The sequence below is a fragment of the Phocoena sinus genome, chromosome 3 (genome assembly GCF_008692025.1).
Source record: "Phocoena sinus isolate mPhoSin1 chromosome 3, mPhoSin1.pri, whole genome shotgun sequence".
Classification (NCBI taxonomy): Eukaryota; Metazoa; Chordata; class Mammalia; order Artiodactyla; family Phocoenidae; genus Phocoena; species Phocoena sinus.
In genome coordinates, this window is record NC_045765.1 from 49,496,678 (window position 1) to 49,520,906 (window position 24,229).

The following is a 24,229-nucleotide window of genomic DNA, read 5'->3' on the forward strand; positions in this document are numbered from 1 at the left end:
GCCAGTGGAAAAAGGAGTAGCAGTTCAGTGATGGCAAACATGCCAGGAGAGAAGGTGGTGAGAAATGAGTCCTGTCTTTGAACTAGGGAAACACCCAGGAACAAACAAGGAGGAGAGAGAGAGAAACACGGGACGGGTGGGGAGAGAATAAATATATGGTGGTTAAGACATGAACTTTGGATTCCCTAGTATATGCTGAGGGCCTATGGTATGAAAGTTTGGAGATCATTGTGAAATAATTTAGTTAAAACTCACAGTATAGGATCTTACACATCATCAACTCTTAGAAGGTAGTAGTCAATCTTACAGAAGCATTGCAGCTTAAAAAAATTCAGGAGGGGGACTTCCCTGGTGGCGCAGTGGTTAAAACTCCACACTCCCAGTGCAGGGGGCCTGGGTTCGATCCCGGGCCAGGGAACTAGATCCCACATGCATGCAGCAACTAAGAGTTCGCATGCCACAACTAAGGAGCCCGCAAGCTGCAACTAAAGGAGCCTGCCTGCCACAACTAAGACCTGACACAACCAACCAACCAAATAAATAAATAAATATTAAAAAAAATTCAGGAGGGATGACAGATTTGGAATGTCACCATTTTGCAGCCCCGAATAAATGGTCATGAATGGTTCCTCATGAATGGTAGAGAGGAATGTGTTAACATTGCATAGGCTCAACCAGTACTACCCAGAATGTGGAAAATTCAACAGGAGAAATGACTTGGCATTTTTTACTTGTCCATGGCAAAGGACGAGAGAGAGAGACAGAGAGAGAGAGTCAGAGACTGAGAGAGAGAGAGACAGAGAGACAGAGAGAGAAAGCAAAAGCAAGAGGACCTGTAGAATAAAAGAAATCTAATAGACATATCAACCCAATGCAAGGTGTTTACCTCATTTAGATGTCATTTAAACAAAGCATCTTGTAAGAAACTTATAAGGCAAATATGGACATTTGAGCATTGAACATTTAATGTTTTTAAGAAATTATTTTCCATTTTCTAGTGTGTGATAATGGGATCACTTTTATGTTAAACTCTTGGAAGAAAATACTCCCTGAAATTTTTAAAGAGATACTGAGATGTGTATGGATGAAATGATATTATGTCTGAGCTTTGCTTTAAAATAACTCAGTTAGGAGCAGGTTCATGAGCGGGGGCGGGGGGGGGGGTATAACTGAAATAAGATAGGCCTGTGAGTGGATAATTGTTGAAACTGGGTGATATGTACCGGAGGGTTCACTGTGCTCTTCTCTTAACATTTATATGTGTTTGAAATTTTCTCTTACAAAAAAGTTCAAAAAACCTGGAGGAGAGTGCTTGAAGAGAAATCTAGCAACTGACTACTAAGAAATTTTGACTGCTAACATTTTTAATAATAACAAAAATGATAAAAATGGGAGCCAAGCACTTTACACCCACTTTACATCTTTGATATTCCCGACAGCCTTGTGAGGCAGGGGTTTATTCCTGCTTTTTTGATGGAAACTGGAGCTTAGAGTGGCTACGGACTTGTCAGAGGTCTCACTGCTGAGACAGGGGAGAGGTGTCTGGGTCTAAGGCTGGAGTGGTTTCCCCTGGACATAACACTGCTTCTCTAGGTGGCTCCTGACAGCTCTTTACCCAGGGGATCTGGCAGAGCAGAGGGCAGCAGAGGCCCTCTGGTTCTACCCTGTGTCTTTTTTTTTTTGCTTTCAGATGTCAGCCAGGGAACTCCTGCTAAGACATTAACTGATAATGTATGAGAACAGTCTAAGGGGCTGTCTCCACCCAAGGGGTATGTTCTTGAAAATTTAATAAACATATTTCAAGCACCTGTTAGGTCCCATAGAAGGTACTTTGGGGAAGATAATGATGACATGGAACAGAACAGTTTGAGGGGACAGGTGTTCATTTAGTGGAGCCTCCCCACTTTACACTCACGACACTTTGGGGCCAATCCGGCCAGTTCAAGAGAGCTCTGACAGCTTCACTTGTGAGCAGGGGTTTGTTGCGTGAAAATTGTAAAGATAAAGATTTATATTGGAAGATAATCAAAATAAGAATATAAGCATAGGGGAAGTTTATGTCTGTAAATTACCTTAGAAGGAGGATTAGCTAAGAATCTTAAACATACATTAGCACTGACACTGTGTCCAAAGGAAAAAAAAATTATCTTACTACTCAGTAAAAACCATCTCTCATGGCTGTCCTGAGTACCCTAAAGTTGGGTTGGGAGATTTCTGTGAAAGATGGAGACAAAGGGACACAGGAGATCTGGACTTATAGTTGAAGCTCCTAGAAATTACTTTCTTCAGAATATTTTGAATATTGGATCGAAAGGAGAGTCAGCTTTACAGACCTCAGAATTCCCTAAGGCACATGACAGCTCATCTTCCCAGGAGCCCAGGAAAGATGCTTGGACTTGCCATTATCATCCTGGGATGGGATGGAGGAGGCCTGGAGGAGGGAATCACATCATAAGGAATGATTTCAGTGGCCTGTCTTTCCCCTCTCTATCTTCCCTCTTTTATTTTCTGGGTAATCAGAAGAGGGGAAAGGGATTGGTAGTTATTTAAGTAAATCAGAGGCCTCTGTCTTTGTTTTTGATTCTTGAGGCAAAATATGTTATTAGAAAACTTTATTGGGGCTTTGGAAAGTCAACAGCAACATAAATGAATAAAACACCACTCCTGCCCCTAACAAGTTTTCAATCTAGTAAGCCTGGTGATAAGATACATACGGGATGCTTATAGTACTAAGAACACAAGTGTAAACAATGTGATGTGAACACAGGGGAAAGATATTAATTCTGCAGAAGAGGGGTGGCAGAAGTTTCCTTGAAGAAATGGTATACATACAGGGCTTGGGGTATGCATGTGACTGTGACAGGCAAATGAACCAAAAATAAATTCCAGTAGGAACAGCATTTATTTATTCCACAAACATTTGTTCATTGCCCAGAGTAATGCAGGCACTATGCCGGGTACAAGGACAAAAAGCCAAGAGGTGGCCTAGTATACACTATGCTTACAAATGTTGAGAAGGTCACTGCACCTTTTGTGTATGCCTGTGGCAGGGGACATGGGGGGAGGTTGGAAGGCTACCGTCACATCAGGGAGGGTTTAGAATGCCTTCACTCATTTGGGAGAGAAGGCACAGGTCTGGCCCCAAATCCTGGGTCTGTTTCTAGCTTTCAGACTTTGGGCAAGTTATCTAATTTTTCTGTCCCAAACCTTTTCTGTTTGGTAAAATGGGCATATGAACACCTACTCTGAAGAGTTGTGAGAATAGTCATAATGTCTGTAAATCATCTCATATTGAGAGTTGCTGACTTTTAGTGGGCACTTAGTTAATGGCAGGTATTGTCGCTTCTGAAGACTGTAGGTAACCATTGGTGGTCTGGGGAGGAGAAGCAGACAAACGGATTTGGGTTTTCCAGAGTATGGAGGCTATGACTGGGAGAATGGGTAGGGGTGAGGGGGTCGGCAGGGTGAGGGGTTGAGATTGAGCAAGGTTCTGGGAGACCAGGAAGAGACTGAAGCAGTGATGGGGACCAAAACTAAGGCAGTGGGATGGGATGAATAGAAACAATTGCAATTTAGGTGGCAAACTGAACTTGCTGACGAACTGGATGTAGAAGGTGAGGGAAAGAGAGAACTCTGGAATAACGACAGGCTTTCTATATAGCTGCATTGCAGTTGCATTCACCTGGGCCTGTGATACAGGGGAAGGGGCAGGCTGAAGGAGGGGGCTGGAGGGATTGGCAGTGGCGGGAGGGGGAAGGGAGGAAGAGGCTGAGTTCCCTGGGCAGGGAGGGTGCGTAGACTGGGGGAGCAGAATGTCTTAGGAAGGCTAGAGTTACAGCAAACAAGAGCACCTCATGGTGCTGTGAGTGGGGAGATGGGACAAACCGACTCCACATCCTGAAGAAGTCAGTTTTGGAATCTCCAGGGTGGACCTGGCACTGTGACTTCCCTTAAGAGGCATTACTGACGGACTTCTTTCTAACTCGTGTCCCATGCAGTTGACTTTCCTTCTCCTTCAAAGGCATCGCCGTCCTCAGTGCAGACCTAGAGATAATCTCCAGGACTCCCCCAAAGGCCAACTACATTGGTTCCAATCCCCCTTCTTAACCTCCTCCAGTGCAGTTTCCCATGGAACCTACTCAGAGTCTTCAGGTCTAATCCTGAATTATTTTCAAGCACAATTGTGTTTAGTCCAAAGTTCACCTTTAAGGTCACTTCCTGACGTTCCAGCCAGATGTGTCAGGTGGTTTCCCAAGGGTGGGAGGACACAATGACAACAGGAAAACAGAATTCCTTGCTTCAGCTTCTCTCTGTGAGAAGATAGGAACTGCTACCCTTTGGTGTTTAAGAGGTGAAGGACAATCCTCCTCTTCGTTGTTTCTTTAGAGGTGTTTTCAGAAAACCTACTCCTTGATCCTCCAAGCCCCCTCCGTTTAGTTGGTGGGGACTGAACATTCTTTAAAGAGGCTTTTCCCTAAAACATTTTCCTGGACTTTTTACACATCAGTCACAGAAGGACCAATGTTCAAATATTCAAATATCCCTCTCTCAGGGAACAGGACTGAAGCTAACAAATGCCCTCTTCTCTGCTTCCGTAGCACTTCCTGCATGTTCTAATTATGCATATATTTACTCTGGATTGGTGCTTTCTAAACTGCATTGTGTCCCATCTCCATGTTTTTTTGCCATATCCACATATCACTTGTACCTTTACTAACTCACTGTTCTTTAAAAAAAAAGCTTAAACATGTTAATAAAGTATTAAAAATTTTCATAGACTTCTGTGAACAAGAACTGGTATCACTTGTAAGATATGGAGGATAACCATCCGACAACATGATGAAAACATACAGTGTTATGAAATTCAGAGATGGGCAATTGCTTGCCCAAGGCTCTGAGCCTGATGCCTGGTTTTCTCTTCCTGACAGAGGGAGATTAGCAAAACCTGAGAAAGGACGTTAAAGACAGACTAGCACCAAACTAAGACTTTCTGATATCACCAAGAGGCTTGGGGAAAGTTGGAAAGGAAGTAACTTTCTCTGTCGACAGTTCTGTGTTGTAAAATTCCAAGTATCTTCACCGCCTAAGTCAGTGTGGGTGCCATCAGGGTGCTCATCTCATTTTAGGAAGCCCTAACTCCACCATAGTAAGTCATTTATTTTCTGTATCCCTGCTAGACTGTGAGTTCCTTGTGGGCAAGAGCTTACTCCTGGTGCCTTCAGTACCGTGCACAATGCTTGGACACGGTAGTTCATAAAGGAACAAAGTGATAGTAAATGAAAACCTTCTTGAGGTGCAGAAAACTTAGGGCAAATTCTTTACTGAGGGGTGGGCAGGGAAGAGAATGCTGGAAGGCCTTGGAGTCAAGTGAAGATGTGCAAGAAAAGGGAGGCTACAGACATTCAAGATAAACTACATTGATGTAACGGTGTTGCCTGATGACGTCTCTGTTAATGGCGAAGCATAGTGACAAGAGCTTATGGGCCAGAATCACACAATTCTATGGTCAGAACAGACTCTCACTGTTCACTAATTCTAGGAACGGTGGCCCAACCATTTTTCTTTGGGGGTCTTAATTACGTCACTGTAAAGTGGTGAGAGTACCTCACCTACAAAGGCTCTTACCATATTTTAGGATGGAGCGCCGGACTCAGGACACTGGAAACAAAGAAAGAATTCCTTCTTCCCTCCCTTCCTCCCTCCCTCCCTCCCTTCCTTCCTTCCTTTTCTACCTATCAATTCTTTTACTTTCAATAAATGTTTGAGATTGTTATTGCTGTTCTTGAGGTTTTGGTAGTAGAATCCCCAGGACTCAGTCTGGTAATTAGTACATTGTAAGCACTCAACAGATGTCTACTGGTTGAAAGAATTACACTTACCTGTGATCTTTCTATAGGAAACAATTCCTCCTCCAGTCTTCCCTGTCTATGTATACATCACCACCATCTGCCCAGATGTTTAAGCCAAATGTCTTGATTCCTTGATTTACTGACCACCTACTAGGGACTATGTAATATGAAAGGTGCTGGGATAGGGAAGGAGGGGGAGTTTGATAAGACAGACCCAACCACAGCTCTCAAGGATGTTAGAGAAAAAGGAAGCAGGAGATCTTGTCATTTGCTCAACTTTCCACTCATCTTTAGATGTAGCTCATAAGTGGGGCATTTTAAGAGTGTGTTTTTGACAACATCTGGGCAAACATGTAGAAACACTTGTAATCCACCACCATATGAATTGAGAAAAGGCTATCAGTACTGTGCAGTGGTTCCCTGGGGATAGGGTATGCCAATGCCACACTTTGGAATTCTCACCATTTGTGAGCATTAGGAAGGAATACTACTTGTTTTGAATCTACTAGGATTCTCTGCTTCAGTCCAGCCTCTCTGTTGATGAGGTAAATGACCAGGGAGAAGAATGAAAAAGGCACAGGGAAAGTGACTCTTGGTTAAATCCTTTGGGAAGCCAACTTATAGCTGAGTGAGCTAGCCTAGATCTACTGAGTGTGGGCTGTACTTCGTATACCTATGTCTATATATTTAGAAAGAATGGTTTCAGAAAAATTCTGCTAGTCTTTCGCTTAACTGTGAGTCACTAGGCTCCCATGTTGGAGCATGTATGTGTGTGTATGTGTGTGTACGGGGTGTAGAACTTGGGGCACAAAGTGTGTATGTACTTGTAAAAAAGTGTTTGGAGTGTGTACGTGTAGGAAGGGAAGGGAATTTCACAGTTTTTTAATGCAAGGAGAGTGTATAGGGAGGGGAGAGTGTAATTGTGTGTGTGTATGTAGTGCAAGTGGCGGGCAGGATGATGTCAACAGCCAGCCTCCTAGAGATGCAGACAGTGGTATAAGGTCTGAAGTGCTGTAGCAGGTGATTGTTTTCCTTTTAGACCAGCACACAGGTCTCTGAGGAACCCTTGACTTTCTCCTCCTCCTTGTCTTGTTAAAAAGGGATTAGAGTCCAATTAAGTCATTTAATCCCAAGGTAGAGATTCATGTTTAAAAACAAGATTTACAGCTTAATAAAAATTACATCAGTGCAAGTTGAGGTTTGTCTTTTCAAGTTGTCACCTGCATGGTTCCAAAGAGTGTTTATAGCAGAATACCTGACATGCAATTCTTAATTACTTTGCCTTGTACCTCTGGTCCTTCATCTTTTAAAGCATCCTTCAACCTAAATAGCCTCATGCTGTTAGAAGTAGTTCTGCTTCTGGATTGCCAGGACGGCCCCTTGGCTTATCTCCCTTCAGTCGGCAACTCAGTGGCCAGGCTTAATAATAACAGCAGTTGTATTAATAACAATAGTATTAAGAGCTAATGCTTATTGGGTACTCAGTATGTGCCAGGCATTGTGCTAAGCACTTTACATACATTATCTCATTAAATGCTCCATATGAAAACCACCAGGGCTGGCTTCAAGGGTATGTGACATGTATAGTCACACAGGGCTCTGTGCTCGGAAGGGCCCTTCACTTGGTCTGATGCTCTGCTGTTGCCATCTTGAAATTCTTAATCATTTTTGACCTGCGTTTTCATTTTTCACTGGGCCTTGCAAAGTATATAGCTAGTCCTGAAAACACCCAATAACCCATAATTTCTTTTTCTTCCTTTTTCTTCCCTGCCACATGATGGAACAGTGAATGTTAAACTGTGATCCCAGAAAACAGATGTCATTATCTCCTTGGAGGGAAGTTCTCAAAGGGACAGGAATCAATGCCATGGCTCTTAGCAAGGGAAAGCAAACCCCCCTCCTCTAAACCTCAGTTTTCTCATCTGTAAAATGGGGGTAACAATAGCAATAATAATAATACCTAGCTCACAGGCTGTTTCAAGGATGAAATGAGATCATGTGTAGACAGTTCTGACACATAATGACATTAGTTGTTATTAATGCATTATGGGGGCTTAGCAGGTACTAAAGATCCAATATTGCTTGTGACACGGTGTGGGTCACGTGCCCAACTCCAAGGTGCCCTTATCCCGGGGGTTTGTTCCCTACCTGCCCCACAGAGCTGGGAGGAGCATCCGCTTTCTCCATGGGCTGAGTGATCACAGAGGGGTTGCTGGAGCTGATGAGCACTGGGGTGCTGATCTCCACCATATGGCGCCCCGAGGGAGAGTGCACCATCCTGTTGAGGGTGTTCAAGGCTGTCATGATGGAGAACTGCCCGGGCCCCTTCCTCCTGGACCCCGGGCCCCTTCGGAGTGTGGGTGCGTTGGTCGCCTTGCCTCTGGAAGATGACACCAGGGACATGCCTTTTGTGTGGGATGACTGACGGCCTTTGTTCTTCTGCAGGAGGTGTCTTGCAGTGAGGTTTGGCTGAAAAGGCAAAAGGTCTGATGAGAATTTAGGCATCCTGATCTCGTGTGAGCGGCTGTGTCTTACCCAGGCTAGTCTGAAGTCGGCTCAGATGCCACCGCCTCAGTTGTCATTCCTTGGTCAGCTTCAACCTGTTATCGATATATCCCAATTCCTTTACTATATCAATCAATTCTCACAACTCTCCTGCAACGTAGCTATGACTCTTATTGAAGTCTGAAGAATTTAAAACAAGCCATGATACTCTACTCTGATTTTCCCGTCTCTCAGCATCGTCCCAGCCTCCTTTACCTGGGGGACACTTCCCTCTTCCTCTAGCCACCCCTGAATCCCCCCCTCCACCCTTGACTTGGCTATTTGTCCTTCTCAGTGTTCCTGCAGCCCCCATGCTTTCCCACTCCACACGGTAATCATTTATCTTCCTTTCCTCCGCTGGACTGTTAGCTGCCTGAGGGCCGAGACCTTATACATGTGTTCTCTGCTGTATCCCCGAGTGGGTGCTCAGTGAGTGTTTGTGCAATAATGAGTGGATGAAGTTGCTCAAGTTCATACGTTTGATAAGTGTTTAACCAGAATGTAAATCCATTCAGGACCCTGGATCACCTAAGGCTAAGACCACCTTTTACTACTTCCTTTAAATACTTTTACCTCATCACCATTCTCTCTTGTTCTATACCTCTTATCGTCAGTGGTGTGCTGGTACATCAGAAAAACAAACAAAACAAACAAACAAATGACACCCCTTACCCCAATCTGTAGAGTTTACCAATCTCTGTGGTGTAAAGATCTACCAATGGTTTAACAACTGGCTAGCAAGATTCCTGAAAACCTAACACCCAGCCCTTGCCATCTAGCTCCAGCCAACTCTAGCACCACCACTGACTGTATTGTATTTTGAGTACCCTGCCCACCAAGGGCCCTGTGAGTTCATGTCCTTCAGAAATCGGAAATATGCTGACAAAGGGGATTGTGTGAATAAACTTTCCAGGACAGTTACTTAAATTTCCATCACGGTGATTGTCACCAGTTGCCCTCTAAAAGCACGTGTCTCATTCTAGTTTAGAGATTCACCTATAGAGGTAAAAGGGAGTTTGCTCCTTTAAGAACTTTTTCTTCATTTAAGAACTTTTTAATAACAATGTGAGGATGATTAAGATGATTAATATAGTTGAGATAGAAAATTTTTAAAAAGATGTAGTTCCTGCTGCCAGAAGCTTGTAATATTGTGAAAAGAAACCATCAAGTAGGGGAAGGGGCATTATTATGCCCACTTTAACGACAAGAGAGCTGAAGGGGTGACATACATGGCAGAGCCAGCATGTAAACAACCAAACAAGAAAAGACCAGGCGGTAATAAATGCTCTCATGTGTCAGAGGGTGACTGCGGGAGGCGGCTACTTTAGATTGGTCGGGGGGGGGGGCTGTCAAGGAAGACCTGCTGAGAAGGTGACATTCAAGCTGAGACACAGATGCCAAGAAGGAACCAGCCATGTGAAGACAAGCATGAGAACATTCCAGGAGAGGGATTGCGAGCTAGTGGAAAGATCCCGAAGAGGGAGAAAGCTCAGCCTGTTTGAGAAAACGATGTGAAAGAACCAGAAAGAAGGATGGACCAGAGTGAGTGAGGAACAGGTGGTAAAGAGGAGACCATGGAGGCAGGCAGGATCCGGATCGCATACGACTGGGAGGCTCTGAGTCTATTGACTGTAATAGGAAGCCTTTGGCAGGATTTAGGTGGAAGGGTGACATGATCTGATGTATGCTTTTATTTAGAAGCTCATGCTACGGTTTGACAGTTTCCTCCTTAGCGTCTGACCCAGCCATCCCACTCCTAGGTAATTACCCAAGAGAAATGAAAACTCAGGCTCACTCAAAACTTGGTATGCACGTGTTTATAGTTGCTTTAGTGATAGCTGCCAAACAATTGGAAACAATCACAGTGTCTTTCAGTCGGCGAATGGATGACAGACTCCGGCACATCCGCATCGTGGCGTATGACTCAACAAAGAAAAGGCACGAGCTGCCAATACACCCGACAACATGGATGAACCTCAAAGGCATTATGCTAAGTGAAGGGAGCCAGACTCCAAAGGCTACATTCTATGTGATTCCATTTCTGTGACATTCTGGAAAAGGAAAACTGCAGGAACAGAAGACAGATCAGTAGGTGCCAGGGGTTGCAGTCAGGGAAGGAGCGGACTTCCAAGAGGCAGCCTGCCCTCGTATTTTTTGGCAAGTGTTAAAACTATTTTATATCTTGATGGTAGTGTGGTTATACTGTATGCATTTATCAGAATGCAGAGACACCGAAAAGAGCAAAGTTTACTCTATGTAAATAAGAATAAATACATAAAAACTCACGCTGGCTGCTATGCAGAAGTGCCAGACGGGAAGGAGGGAGATCAACTGGGAAATTACTGAAATTATTTAGGGCGCTTCTGATGGAAGCCTGGACCATGTCTCTTGTTCCCCCAGAGCACCCATCCCGCCACTGTTCACCCAGTAAGACGATGATACACGCTCTCTGAGTTGACTGAGTAAAGTTCTTTCTGGTCATTCATAGCCACGATGAAATAAGTTAATTTTTTTCTGCCTTCACCTAATTGTTCTGCCCCCAGGTGAGCAATACCGTGGGTGTTTCCATCAGCAACACAGACAAAGAGCCCCGTGTGACTCTAGGTCCTCCCTGTCCTCTGCCAGGGTGATTAATAGCTCAGCCGGGGAAGGACTGCAGAGCTCTTCAATTTGCACCCACTCATTTGAAACAATATCCTTGAGGTCCACTGGGCTGAGCGAGGTTCGTATAACCCAGGCAGGCCCCGCTGGAGAAGTCCTGACAAGAACGGGCATAAGCTCCGCGTTTGTTTTACCACCTTTTACCCAGATGCAATTCAATAAGTCAAATGATACATTAACAAGAAAAATCCTGTTTATGCCAAAAAGCCCACCTCACTCTCAGAAGAAAGCTCTCCTTCCTTCCAATTGCTTTGCATGGCGCTGGTAGTTCAAAACTTATTTAAAGGGTTCTCAGCAAGTGCTGGTCTTAATGAAATGACTGGAATCAAAATTTAAGTACTGCTTTAAAAAGCTCAATTTAGATTTCAAGTAATTTTTGAAAACCGGGTTCCCAGATTAGAGCAACCAGTTGATATCTTTTCCCCTCCTAGCAATTAGGAGAACAGGACCCTAGTTTCATGATGACTGTGAGGGTTCTTGTAATCACTAATTTTAGAGGTGGAATAGTGGGGAGAGTATCCAAATGAATAATCATTAAATGTAGAAGTTTTGGGAAAAAAGGATATCAGAAATGGGTAATGAAATCAGTGATGCCTTTTTCCCCCAGACCTATGAAGAAGCTTCTTGAAATAATACAGGGGACCATGCAAGCTCTAATCTGCAAAAATTTAAGCACCTCCTATGTATCCAACTAGGATTAGTTGTAGCTCATCTCTGTCCTTGGAGACTTAACGGTTATCTCCCAAACATCGTAATTGTTCCTCTTCAGCATATGTTGCTTGATCCAGCAAATGGCTCTACCACTGACCTAGACACACAAATCCGAAAATGGGGCGTGATCCTTGACCACTTCCTCACCCCTATCCCCCGCTCCTGTGGATCTACCTCCTAAAAGGTCCTGGAATCTGTCCAGTTGTTTCCAATCTACTAGTCAAAGCTACAATCATTTTCTAACTGAGCCATGTAGTAGCCTCCTAATTGATCTTTCTGCTTTTTTTAAATCCCTCCTCCTCAAATTATTCTTCCTACTGCATCCAGAGCAATCTTTAAGAACCCCAAATCTGATGGAGTCACTGCCTTACTTTAAATTTATCAGTGGTGTCTTCTGACTTCTGGGTCAAGTCCAAACTTCTTATGATACGGCAGAGGTGAGGATGCTCAGCAAATACTCCAAGTAGTCCCCTATACTTCTCAGCTGATTTCAAGCCAGGTGGGACTATGTGACTGGTTCAGGCCAATGCACTATGAGTGGGAGTGACAAATGTCACAGAGCTGAGACCTTTGCTGATACACAGCTCACTCTTCTTTACTCTTCCCCGCCATGAAACCTAGGAAGTCCGTATGTTCCAGATGGCACGGCTACAAGATGGCCCAGCCTCATCAGTCTGGGTTCCTCAGTGACTGTGTGAGCACAGCCTCTCACCATTCTGTGCTGAACATGTAATGTGGATTCGAAATAACTTTTTCTTTGTGAAGCCACTGAGATACAGGGGCTGTTTATTACCATAGCATAACCTAGCTCATCCTGACTAATGCAGGAAGGTTTACAAAGTCTCCTGTGGTGTGTGTCCCATTTGCTTCCCTGGCTTCATTTTTTTTTTTTTTTTTTTTTGTCTCTCTCTTACTCTCTAAGCTCCAGCTCTAGTATTCTTTGGTCCTTTGGAGGCACCACACTTCCTCATCCTGCAGGACTTTTGCACATGTTACCTCCATTCCCTAAAACACTCTTCCCTCCATGCTTGCTCCTCATCATTGTCAGATCTTGGCTTACAAGGCATTTGCCGACACCCTACCCAGGTAAGTTGAACATCATACTCTCCTCCCCCCAATAGTTCCCTCTCCTTCACTCTTTGCATCATTCATCATACTTATAATTATTTATTCATGTCTGCCCCTACAGTCCTTGAAAGTAGGGACTCATATCTGTCTTGTATCACTGGAACTTAGCACAGGACCTGACATGGCAGGCAGTCAATGAAAAATAAGTTGAATGATTGAATATATATTTAGGACAGGGTCACGTTGAAAGGTATGTTCTCTGAATTTTTTTCCTGGTCAGTCGGACCACCTCCCAACTATTTTTTTCATTCATTCACTTGTGAAGCTAATTTTTTTTTATGAAGTACCTGCTCTGTGTTGGGCTAGCCTGTGAAGTACAAGCCACACACCCATCAGGTATTCTGAGAAGAAAGAGACAACTGAGTATTCAACTAGTTGCTGGAATTTTATGGAAAAAGAAGATTTCTAGCTGAGCCTCATAAAATGAGTGAAGTTGAACACGTAGAGAGAATTGGGTGGCTGTACCTGGAAGGGGCTTCAACAAGAGAAAAAGCACCATCATTTAGTGAAGAGAGTAGGAAGACCAGCCTCTCTGGACCATTCCTCTTCCCCTCCCTTCCATCTTTCATTTCTTCCATACAGATTGAGATGAGAGGTTGAGGGAACCTTGACAGCTGGGCAGTGTTCTGGGCACACCATTCACTTCAGAACCCACTTCGGCTCTTACGAATGGTAGAAGTGGTCCCTTCTTTCCAACTCTACCTCTGTTCTGTTTCATCCCACCCTCCTAGAGGGCAGGGAGCATACCTTCTACTTCTTTTATAGCTCAGCACTGCCTGGTAAGCACCCAATAAGTGCAGTTAAACAGTGAAACCTCTCTTTTAAATTTGTAATGACCTGCTTCAAGCTGGGGTGAGAATGATGGCTAGAGAGGTTAGGGGCTATAGGTTATATTACTATCCTGGAGAAATAGGTAGATAGCCTAGCATGTGTTCTTTCTTTTTTTTTCAAAGTAGCTTTGAAAAAACAATAGAAGTAATATGTGCTCATTTCTGAAGATTTACAAAATACAAGTCAGCAGAAGAACATGAAAATTATCTAGAATCTCACCATCTGGTGATCACCACTGTTAATATCTTGGTACATAGTCTTCTAGCCCTTTATCCATTTATATATACACATATGTATTTACAAAGCTAGTTTCAAGCAGTTAATTTTTTTTTAATTGTGGTAAAAAACACATAACAAAATTTACTATAATAACCATCTTTAAGTATACAGTTCAGTAGTGTTAATTTTATCCACATTGTAATAGAGCTCCAGAACTTCATCTTCTAAATCTGAAACTTTATACTCATTAAACTTTATTTTACTTAACAATAAATCACAAACATATTTCCATAATACCAGATACTCCATGATATTGAGTATTCTCCTTTAACATTATTTTTAATGGGTATATATTTTTCCATCACCATAATTTAAAAAAACTAAATCCTTATTGTTGAGTTTTAGATTATTTCTGGTTTTTCACCACTATGCACAATGCTACAATGAACATTTTTGCACATTTTGTACACATATCTTTGCACACTTGTTTTAATACTTCCTTATAATGAACTCTCAGGTGTGGAATTAATGACTCAAAGGAGATGTACATTTTCAACATCCTTGATAGGAGTTTGAGTCTGGAAACGAGAGATGGCACCAATTTGTACTCCTATCAGCAGAACGCAAAGGCCCATTTTCCCACACTCTTGCCAGAAATGGGTATTATCATCTAGCATCTTTTCTTTCAAGACTTTAGTTAGTTCTTAAATAAGCCTCATATCAAATAGGAATTACTCACTGTAGCACATGTATAATTCTGAGTAAGCTTGAATCAGATGTAGACTTGATAGTCACGTACCTCTACAAACAAGATTGGGAAGATGCCGACTTTATCTCCTAACTTGCCTTCTGCCCAGTTCTCATCCACTCGGTTGATCACAGTGATGATATCATCCTGAAAGAGAGAAAGTCTCCTGGTTAGCATTTACTGTCAGTTTTCAGGTGCTGAAAGCCTTCAGTGGAGATCAGCTTGGAGTCTCAGATGGTGTAAGGGGCAAGGAATATAACTCTTTCACAATTTATTTACAAAATCTTCCACTAAAATAATCTTTCTTCATAAAGGGCAGTATTTGGGTCACCAAGACCAAAAGAGGAGTAGAAGTAATTTGGAGCATTGAAGAAATCCTATAGGAAAACTTGGAAATGTCTCTAATTTTCCATCACCAGCAGAATCTGGGCTTTTCATTTAAATTAATCTGATGGAGAAACCAAGATGGAAGAGGTAGGGAGATAGAATTTTGGCTTAGCTAAAGGAAGAATGAATTTCATTCAGATTTTGAACACTTTTCAGTGTTCAAAAAAAATTTTTTAAATAAATTTATGTATATATTTGGCTGCGTGGGGTCTTTGTTGCTGCATGTGGGCTTGCTCTAGTTGCTGCGAGCGGGGGCTACTCCTTGTTGCAGTGTGCAGACTTCTCAGGGATTCTCATTGTGGTGGCTTCTTTTGTTTCAGAGCATGGGCTCTAGGTACATGGGCTTCAGTAGTTGTGGCTCGTGGGCTCTAGAGCGCAGGCTCAGTAGTTGTGGTGCACGGGCTTAGATGCTCCACAACATGTGGGATCTTCCCGGACCAGGACTCGACCTGTGTCCCCTGCAATGGCAGGCGGACTCTTAACCACTGCACCACCAGGGAAGTCCCCCTATTTAATTTTTAATGTATCAAACGTAACGTGGCTTTTTATTTGAATGTTTCTTATTACCAAAGGTTATATGGAGATTTGTAGAAACACTTGGAAACACAGATAAGCAAAACAAAGAAAGAATTCTATCACAATATAGGTACAACCACTGTTAACATCTTGCTTGACACATTTTTTCCCAGATTCTTTTCTATGAGGATAAAATATATGTGCATAGAGACACACTGATTTTTAAAAACTTTTCAGAAAATATGCATAGGCTTGCAATAAAGTACAAACATTTTAGATGTAAAGCTTGATGAATTTTTAAAATTGAATATATCCACAAAACCCCAACCCAGAGTAAGAGATATAAAATACTTCCAGCACCAAGATGGCTCTTTAGTACTCTTTCCTGTCACATAGCAAGAGGTAACCACTACTCTGACTCCTAGCAAATACATTCATTTGGCTTATTTTGTATTTCTTACAAATGAAGTCATATAGGATACATTGAATTTTCACTTAATATCACATCAGGAATACCTTTCCATGTCCATGCCTGTTATCAGTCTAAATCTGAATATTCATCCACTGATCTCTCTGATCTTCTGATCTATGCCCCTTAGTAATATAGACAAATCCAGATCTAAATCCATTACTGCATTATACCCTTTCTTAGATTTCTCTGTCCTTATTACAACCTGTAATTACATATTTATAGGTCATGATTTCTTTAATGCCTGTCCACCCCATCAGACCATAAACTTCATGTGTGCAGGGCCTGTATCTGTTTTGTTCATTTTGTCCCTAGGACCTTATATAGCGGCTCCCCTATAGCAGTCAACCAATCATTCCTTTTTTAAATTTTTTTTATTGAGGTATAGTTGATGTACAATATTATATAAGTTTCAGGTGTACAACATAGTGAATCACAGTTTTTAAACAATCGATATTTCTTGAATGCATGCATGCGTGAATGAATAAATGCATGTGTGAATAAACTGGAAAATTTACTGAGATAGAAAATACTAGGAATAAAAGCTTCTGGAGAGAAGATCTTGAGGTTTTTTGGACATGCTGTGTTTAGGAAGACCATGAGATATACTGGTGTAGTCTTGGCCTTCAGTAGGCTTCCAGAAGGGATCAAATCCTCTCTTCTGGGTCCTCTGTCCTCATTTCCCATTTATATTTCTGTTCCTTCCACTAGATTGCTGGCTCCGTGAAGACTGGGACAGTGACTCATCACTTTATCTCCAGTGGACAGCTTGGCACATGGATGGATTCAGTGAATGAACAAGCAGGTGGGTAAGTGTCCCAGTTTGCAAATTCCCAGAAAAGGGCAAAAAAGCAGGTACTGCTTCCTGCCTATGTCTTCCTCCAGCTGTGTCCCTAGAGCTTAGTGTCTAATGCCTGGCACAAAGTAAATACTCAATAAACGCTTGTGGAATTGAACTGCCCTTCTCCAGCTGTAGTCAAAGTATAAAGTTTACAGGTCAGCTACAGAATGACATTCCTTAGGGGACTCACTCTGAAGTGCTAAGACAATAACAAAGATCAGTATTTCAAAATATGGAGGACAGTGGGGTTATCTAGTTTGAGTGAATCTTAAGTAAATCTCAGTTCCAGTAGTGATGGAATAAAAATGTTTTACAAAACGAAAGACCTTTCCTGAGCTACGGTAGCAGTGCCACTTGTACTTGTATTTGATCTACTTATCATAAGTAGCAAAGAATGAAAATCACCCCAACTTTGGTTTCTAAGAGAGAATTCAAATGTTTACGGAATAATAAGTACTGAATACGATGACTTAAAGTACAGTCGACCCTCCTCGTCCGCGGCTTCTGTATCTTCAGGAATCAATGTGTCCTAGAACTAATCCCCCTCAGATACCGAGGGATGGTTGTAGTCTAGACTTTAGTAGACTTGTCCTTACTTGCAAATGCTGAAGAATCACCCAAAAAAAAAAAAGGAGAGGGAAAAAACCTTAAGGTAACTAATGTGTTCAGAACATATATCTTGTAAGAGGTGATTTATGTGTAAAGACATAATTATGTTATTGTGTTGTTTGGAGTGTTTTGAATGCAATGTTTACAAACAAAATAGAGTGTTGTAAACGAGTAGTACTAGGTGATCAGAACTTGGTCAGCGAGAATACCCCTGCAGATACACAATGAAGAGGTAAGATCTGTAGTTCTACGCAGCACGCTGTTAAACCGTGTCTGTAATCTTCTGTCCAAGTGTCTGTTTCTCTCACTACTCTGCCTGAGGGTAGGTGCTGTGACTTGTTCATGCTGTCTCCCCAGTGTCTGCAAAGAGCAGGTGCTCAAAAGTGATTGTAGAATGAATGAATGAGTGTGCGGATACTTAGTTTTGCAGTTGCAATAGAAAAGGTTTGAGGATTCCCGTCAAACTCCTATTAGATTTCTCTGGCAACTTTACTACCATATGTTTGAATTATACATACACATTACATATATAGGCACACATTTATACATTTATGGATAAAATATAATCAAAAACAATCAGCAAATATTAAACAAAAACTCGAGGTTCTGCCTGTCTTTATGTGGTCACTGGTGACTTTGGTAGCTGCCCAGAATCTTACCTTGAGGAAGGTCAGGCAGTCCTGGTTCTTACTCTTGTCCTTGTCACGCAGGTCGAAGTTGTAGAGGGCCCGGCAGAGTGGGGGTGGCTGGGGAAGCTGCTTGAGGACCTCTACGGAGCTGGCTGGGAAGATCCCACTGACTCCATTGATTTCCCCCTGGTACCAGTTCTCATCCAACTGTCTCCGGAGGAGGATGACATCTCCCTTATTAAACCTCAGGTCACCAGGATTCTGCCCTCGGTAGTTGCACAAGGCCTTTGCTCGCGGCACCTGCAGTGTCACAGATCAATAAAATATGTATGGCTTAGAGGCTGGAGGGACACAAGGGATCATATTAATAACTAAATACAGGGCACTTCCTATGTGCTAAGTGCCGTACGTGGGTCATCTTGTTTAACCTTTGAGATAAACACTATTATTCCCCTTTCTAAGATGAGGTGACTGAGGCACAGAGTGGTTTAGGAAGTTGCCTAAGGTGACACAGCTGGGAAATGGCAGATATGGGGTTTGAACTCTGACAATCTGATTTTAGAGACCTGTTCTTTTTTTTAAATATACATTTATTTATTTATTTTTGGCTGCGTTGGGTTTTCGTTACTGCGTGCGGGCTTTCTCCAGTTGCGGTGAACGCGGCTACTCTTCCTTGTGGTGAGCCAGCTTCTCATTGCAGTGGCTTCTCTTGTTGTGGAGCACGGGCTCTTGGCGCGGGCTTCAGTAGCTGTGGCGCACAGGCTCAGTAGTTGTGGCTTGCGGGCTCTAGACCGCAGGGTCAGTAGTTGTGGTGCACGGGCTTAGTTGCTCTGCGGCATGTGGGATCTTCCTGGACCGGGGCATGAACCCATGTCCCCTGCATCAGCAGGTGGACTCTCAACCACTGTGCCACCAGGGAAGCCCAGACCCTGTTCTTAATCACTATGCAGGGAACAGGATTTTGGACTTGACTCCACAACTATGTGAACTTGAGTGAGGCTGTGACTCTTTCTGGGATCTGAATACTGATTTTGAATTATGGCTCCACCTCTTTGCTCTTGTGTGACTGTGGTCAAGCTATTTCATCTTTCTTAAACCACATTCATTTATAAAAATGGGGTAATAATAGAATGTCTACCTCATTAGAGTTGCTGTGAGGACTAAAAAATATTGATAATGCATTCTGTGTATTGCTTGGAACATAGTATGTGCTCAATAAATGACACCTCTTAGAATTAACACCTGTAATGTAGGGCTCAGTGTTGATGGCAAGAAAATTGAGGTGAAAACCCCCTGAAAATAGAAAGTGCTACGTGAGAGTGATGCATTATAAGTTGTCTTCAGCCTGTCTAGAAAGTGTAAACCTCATGTGTGTTTGGATCTTTAGGAAGCACAACCGAGATGAGTTAATAGTCAGAAATCAATAAGCACCTAAAAAAAATCAGCTAAAGAATTGTCATTTGTCAAATCAATTGTCAGTCTAAATAATTATTTCAGTCAAATGCATTTCTTTTCCTGAGTGAAACTGGTTTCTCCACAGAGAAATGGCGTCACTTTGGTCTTGTTTGAGGTCAGTTTGACAAATGGAAAGTTCTAGTAACTTAGGTTTTATAGAAAGCCCTTCAGTGTCACCTGTGATTGTATTGTATTTTGTGCTTTCCTCGGCCATTGGGTGGAGTATTCCCCTCTGCTGGGGACAGTCTTGCTGGGACCTTCAAGGACCTTCAGAGTCTGCAGTGTTCATTTGAAAAGGAATTTCAAGCAGCTTCAGGGTCGAGACAAGGCCTGAATGGCATCATATTGCTGATGGGACAGCAGCAGAGCAATGGTTTTCTGCTGGTCCCTGGGGAGTTAGAAAACCACAGGAACATAGCTCATCTTTGGGAAACTGGTGGACAAATGAGCAAAGATGTATGTGCTAGGAGGTTTAACACACTGTTGTAGATAAATGGAACCAGTTGAATAAATTATGATACATCCATACAATGGAAAACCCTACAGTTATTAAAACTGATGATGTTGATCTATAATTAATAACACTGAGAGTTACTCATAATATACTGTTAAGTATAATAGAAGAGATTAAAAACAGTTATGTAGACTAGGCTCTCTTTGTAAATATACATATATATTTTTTACCTGGGGAAAATGCTAGATGGCTATATACTAACATTTTAAGAGTGGCTATTTCTAAATGATGAGATTTTTGAATATTAAAAAAAAAGTTTCCCTAAGTGCTTTGCAGTGTTTTCTACAATGAAAAAATTGTACTGTCTATTACAATTGGATAGTAAAAAGAAAATGAATGAAGCTGGGGGATGAGAAGTGAAAGGTATGGGAGGAATTTCGGAAGAAAATAAGCCTAGCTGAGTGGGATCAACAAACCATGTAACTACCTTTTGGAGAAGCTTCTCCCTTACCTGAGAAGTAAGCAGGTAGAAGCAGATCGAGAACAGAGGATTTCTGGGGAATGATCTGAATCTGTTAGACTCCCAGGGTTAGACATATCAGGGAATAATAATTGTCCCTAAGCCTTCTCCCAATTTTACACTGTGATATAAATCACATTTTTATGGGTATATAAGCACCTGGCACACACTGGTCACATTTACCAGGCTCACTGGCAGCTACATCTGGCCAATGGGATATAAGCAAATTTTAGGAAGTGTCCCTACTGAGAGAGACTGACTTTCTTTTTCTTTCCTCCATTTTGCTATGTGGGATGCAGAGCTGGCGCTCTAGCTGCCATCTTGAACAATGAGGATAAGGGTCACACCTAAAAAGGGGAGAAAGTAGTCTGGGTTGCAGAGCTGCCAGGCAAGTCCTGGACTACTTTACTTCCAGACGTGTGTCTGAAATCTAAATAAACTTCCATCTTGGCTAATACACTGTTATTTTGGATTTATAAAAGGAAAAGAAAGAAAAGGAAGGAAGAATGAAAAAATTAGGAAAAAAGGAATTGAAGCTCCTTTGACTTTGCATAATAATGATAATATCAATAGCTAATATTTATTGAGTGCTTCCTCCTATGTACCAGATACTGTGCTAAGCACTCCACAGTATATTTTATTTAATTCTCACAACAACCTGTGATTAGAAAACTGGGGATCAGAGAGGTTAAAAATTTGCCAAAGTTCATGAAGCTAGAAAGTGGTAGATTTTGGAATTTGAGCTCAAGTATGTCTATTCTCAAGCCCAAGGTCTTAACTACTCAACCAGTGTTTCTCAAAATGAAGTCTGTGGTTTACCTAGATCACAGTCTCGGGAAATGTAAAAAATGCAGACTCTTGGACCCCATCCCTGACCAATTTGACCAGAATCTCTTAGAGGGCAGTTTAAGTAGCTACATTTTTATCCAGCTCTCCCATCCATCCAAGTTTGATGCCGCTGGTCTGAGTTATGTCTTATTCTAACTAAAATGGAGATTTGATGTAGTTTTGTAAATGGCTGAGCTGCTTTTTTCCCTTTCTTTTCTGGAAGACATTCCCATACAAGGTGGCTTATGTATTTTAATGACTATTGAGCAAGTATATTAGACTAAAACTGCACAAAATGCTTAAATCTCTTTGAAGGTGCATAGACTTTGAAACCCTGAGAGAGTACTAATTGCCTGACCATCTTCATCTTTTCTCTATCTCCCCTCAGTTGAGATAAACTATTGTGGAAGCAAACTGTAAATTCTATTTTTAACATGAAGATTCTTTTCATCACCTCTTTTCTTCATTCTCCCCTTTTACTCTCAGTCCTACATTCATACTTATAGAAAACATTGGCTTCCATGCTGTAAAGAGGGTGGGGGTGGGGAAGGAGAGAGAAAGAATCTGAAGAGGGGAAGGAAATTAGCATTTATTGTGTTTCTGGCAAGCCATAGAAATTTGTCTTACATTATTGCACTACTGCACTTTCCATGTACAGTACTATCTCATTTATATGAGCTCAAAGCCCTGTGAAGTAGGTTTATCTTAATTTTGTCGACGAAGAAACAGGTTCTGAGACGTTCAACCTTCAGGCAAAGTCACACAGCCAATGTACAGCGGCCCCGAGACTGACTTCCGTTCATTTGACGTCAAAGCCCTGATTTCTCTTTCATCCCGCTGAAGTCACCTAGTATGTTTTTCCATCGTAAAACTCATTTGGGGTGATGTTTTATAATCACAATCTGAATAGAGTTTGAATGCCATCTGCTTGCTGCTGGCTGCACGAGCATGAATTATTGAACTCTAGAGCCCTCGCATAAAAGTTAAGCACCTGCCTGGAGAGACTCAGCTGGTTGATTCTATCTAGTCAGCAATGGTTCTCTCAAGGGAAAATGACTCCAAGTTCTGCAGCAGCCATCACCCGTTGTTTTGTTGGGTGAAACAAAACACCACCCCAATTGTTTTCTGTCTCGACAGGTGCAGGAGGGAGGGAGAATGGGGATAAAGTGGGTGTGGCGGTCTCACAGCCAGGTCATTACCAAATGTTTCTCCTGGTGTTTTTCAGAAAGCCAGATAATCCAGTGGAAGGCTGTGTGTGCGCCTACAAAGCTTTCCTTCTCTGAGATTCAAAAGGATTAATACTTCTATGCACCTGTAGTTTGTCTATTGATTTGTCATCTCAGTAAGGTGAGGTGAAAGCCACACGAGGTCCATGCTTTTGATGGAAGATAAAGCACAGAACCCTGAAATAAGGAAGCAGGGGGTATGCAGAGACATTAGTGGTAAAATTATGTTGTAGTAGTTACGTGTGTTGGTAATAAAATGGCAGCCATCCCTTCTCTGAGGATCCACCCATTTGCTCTCCATCTTCTCATGGGCATGTTATTCACTCTGGTCACACTGCATACACATGGGTATGTGGCCCAGGCTGGCCAGTTATATAACCGAACAAGGCTATATAACCGAGCAAGGCCCTGTGAAGGCCTTTCTGGGGACAGAAGCACCCCCACCCACCCCCACCATGTCCCTTGCCTCCTGTTTGTAAAAGAGCTTTAGCCTCCTAGGCCTTCCCTGAGTTCCAGAGAACAAATTCAATCAAAAATGAGAAAATGCAGAAACAAAAACAGTCAAGTGAGACAACATAATAGTTTAGCCATAATACAAAGTCAAGGACCTTCAGTTCCTCCTTAAGGACTATAAGTAATATTTTAGCCATGTCCTTGAGTTGTTTTACAGATACTAAAACCCTCCCCAGGTGAAAAAAAGTTAGCTGCATGCTGACCATATACACGTAGACCCCAGACCAGTTAAATCCAAAAGGTTGATGATGTTAACTCCCAAAATACCACTCAGTTACCTCTCCACCAACCAATCAGAAAAATGTCCATGAGCTGATCCGGCACCCGGCAACCCTCTCCCTCACCTTGCCTTGAAAATCCCTTCCCTGAAATCCTTCAGGGCGTTTTGGTCTTTTGAGCATTAGCCACCCATTCTCCTTGCTTGGTGTCCTGCAGTAAACGCCGCACTTTCCTTCACCACAACCTGATGTCAGTAGATTGGCTTTACTGTGCGGGTGAGTGGACCCAAGTTTGGCTCGGCAACAGAGTGCCCAAATCCTCCTGGCATAAAGCTTGGAACAGGGCAGGCGTGTGCCCCAAATAGGGTCAGTTAGAATCTTCTTTGACGTTTGATATATAGACACCCAAGAAGAGAGTGTTTCTTTTGGATCATGAGCCTGGAGGTGGCAAGCCTTGGACTACCAGTGGTGATATTTCCCAGCCAGCAGACACACCTTCCTGAGTGAAGCTGCAGAAGGCAGCAGAACTAGAGATATCGTGAGATAAACAGATAAGTAATGGATAGAGCCTTCACAAGAAAATTTGAATGTCTATATCCAACTGTGCCTAAAGGATACACAGTTAAATGAGATGATATCCTCAATGTATTGCTTATTACTGAAACTGCTTGGAGTTATTTTCTGACCCCTGAAACTGAAAAAGTCCTGATTAATGCATATTAAAAACCCAGAAACAACAAAACTGCATAGCAGTGAAATATCCAAAAAGCAGAATTCAGAAACAGCAGGAGGACTAGCTGCCAATGAGCTCTGAGCTTATTTCCAATTGGAAAATAAAGAAGGAGGCATATGGATTGATAACAGGGTAAGAGA

At 42.4% G+C, this 24,229-nt stretch overlaps 1 protein-coding gene across 3 annotated transcripts in view; it reads right to left on the minus strand.

Annotated features, from left to right (window-relative positions):
- SH3RF2 (SH3 domain containing ring finger 2) overlaps window positions 1-24,229 on the minus strand; it is a 143,757-nt gene that overhangs the window by 64,440 nt on the left and 55,088 nt on the right. For all 3 annotated transcript variants that reach the window (XM_032627944.1, XM_032627946.1, XM_032627945.1), the window contains exons 3-5: window positions 18,173-18,442; window positions 14,743-14,838; window positions 7,998-8,318 (exon numbers count right to left, since the gene is read on the minus strand). In XM_032627944.1, the coding sequence (XP_032483835.1) occupies window positions 7,998-8,318; window positions 14,743-14,838; window positions 18,173-18,442 (687 nt within the window). The remainder of the gene's footprint in view (window positions 1-7,997; window positions 8,319-14,742; window positions 14,839-18,172; window positions 18,443-24,229) is intronic.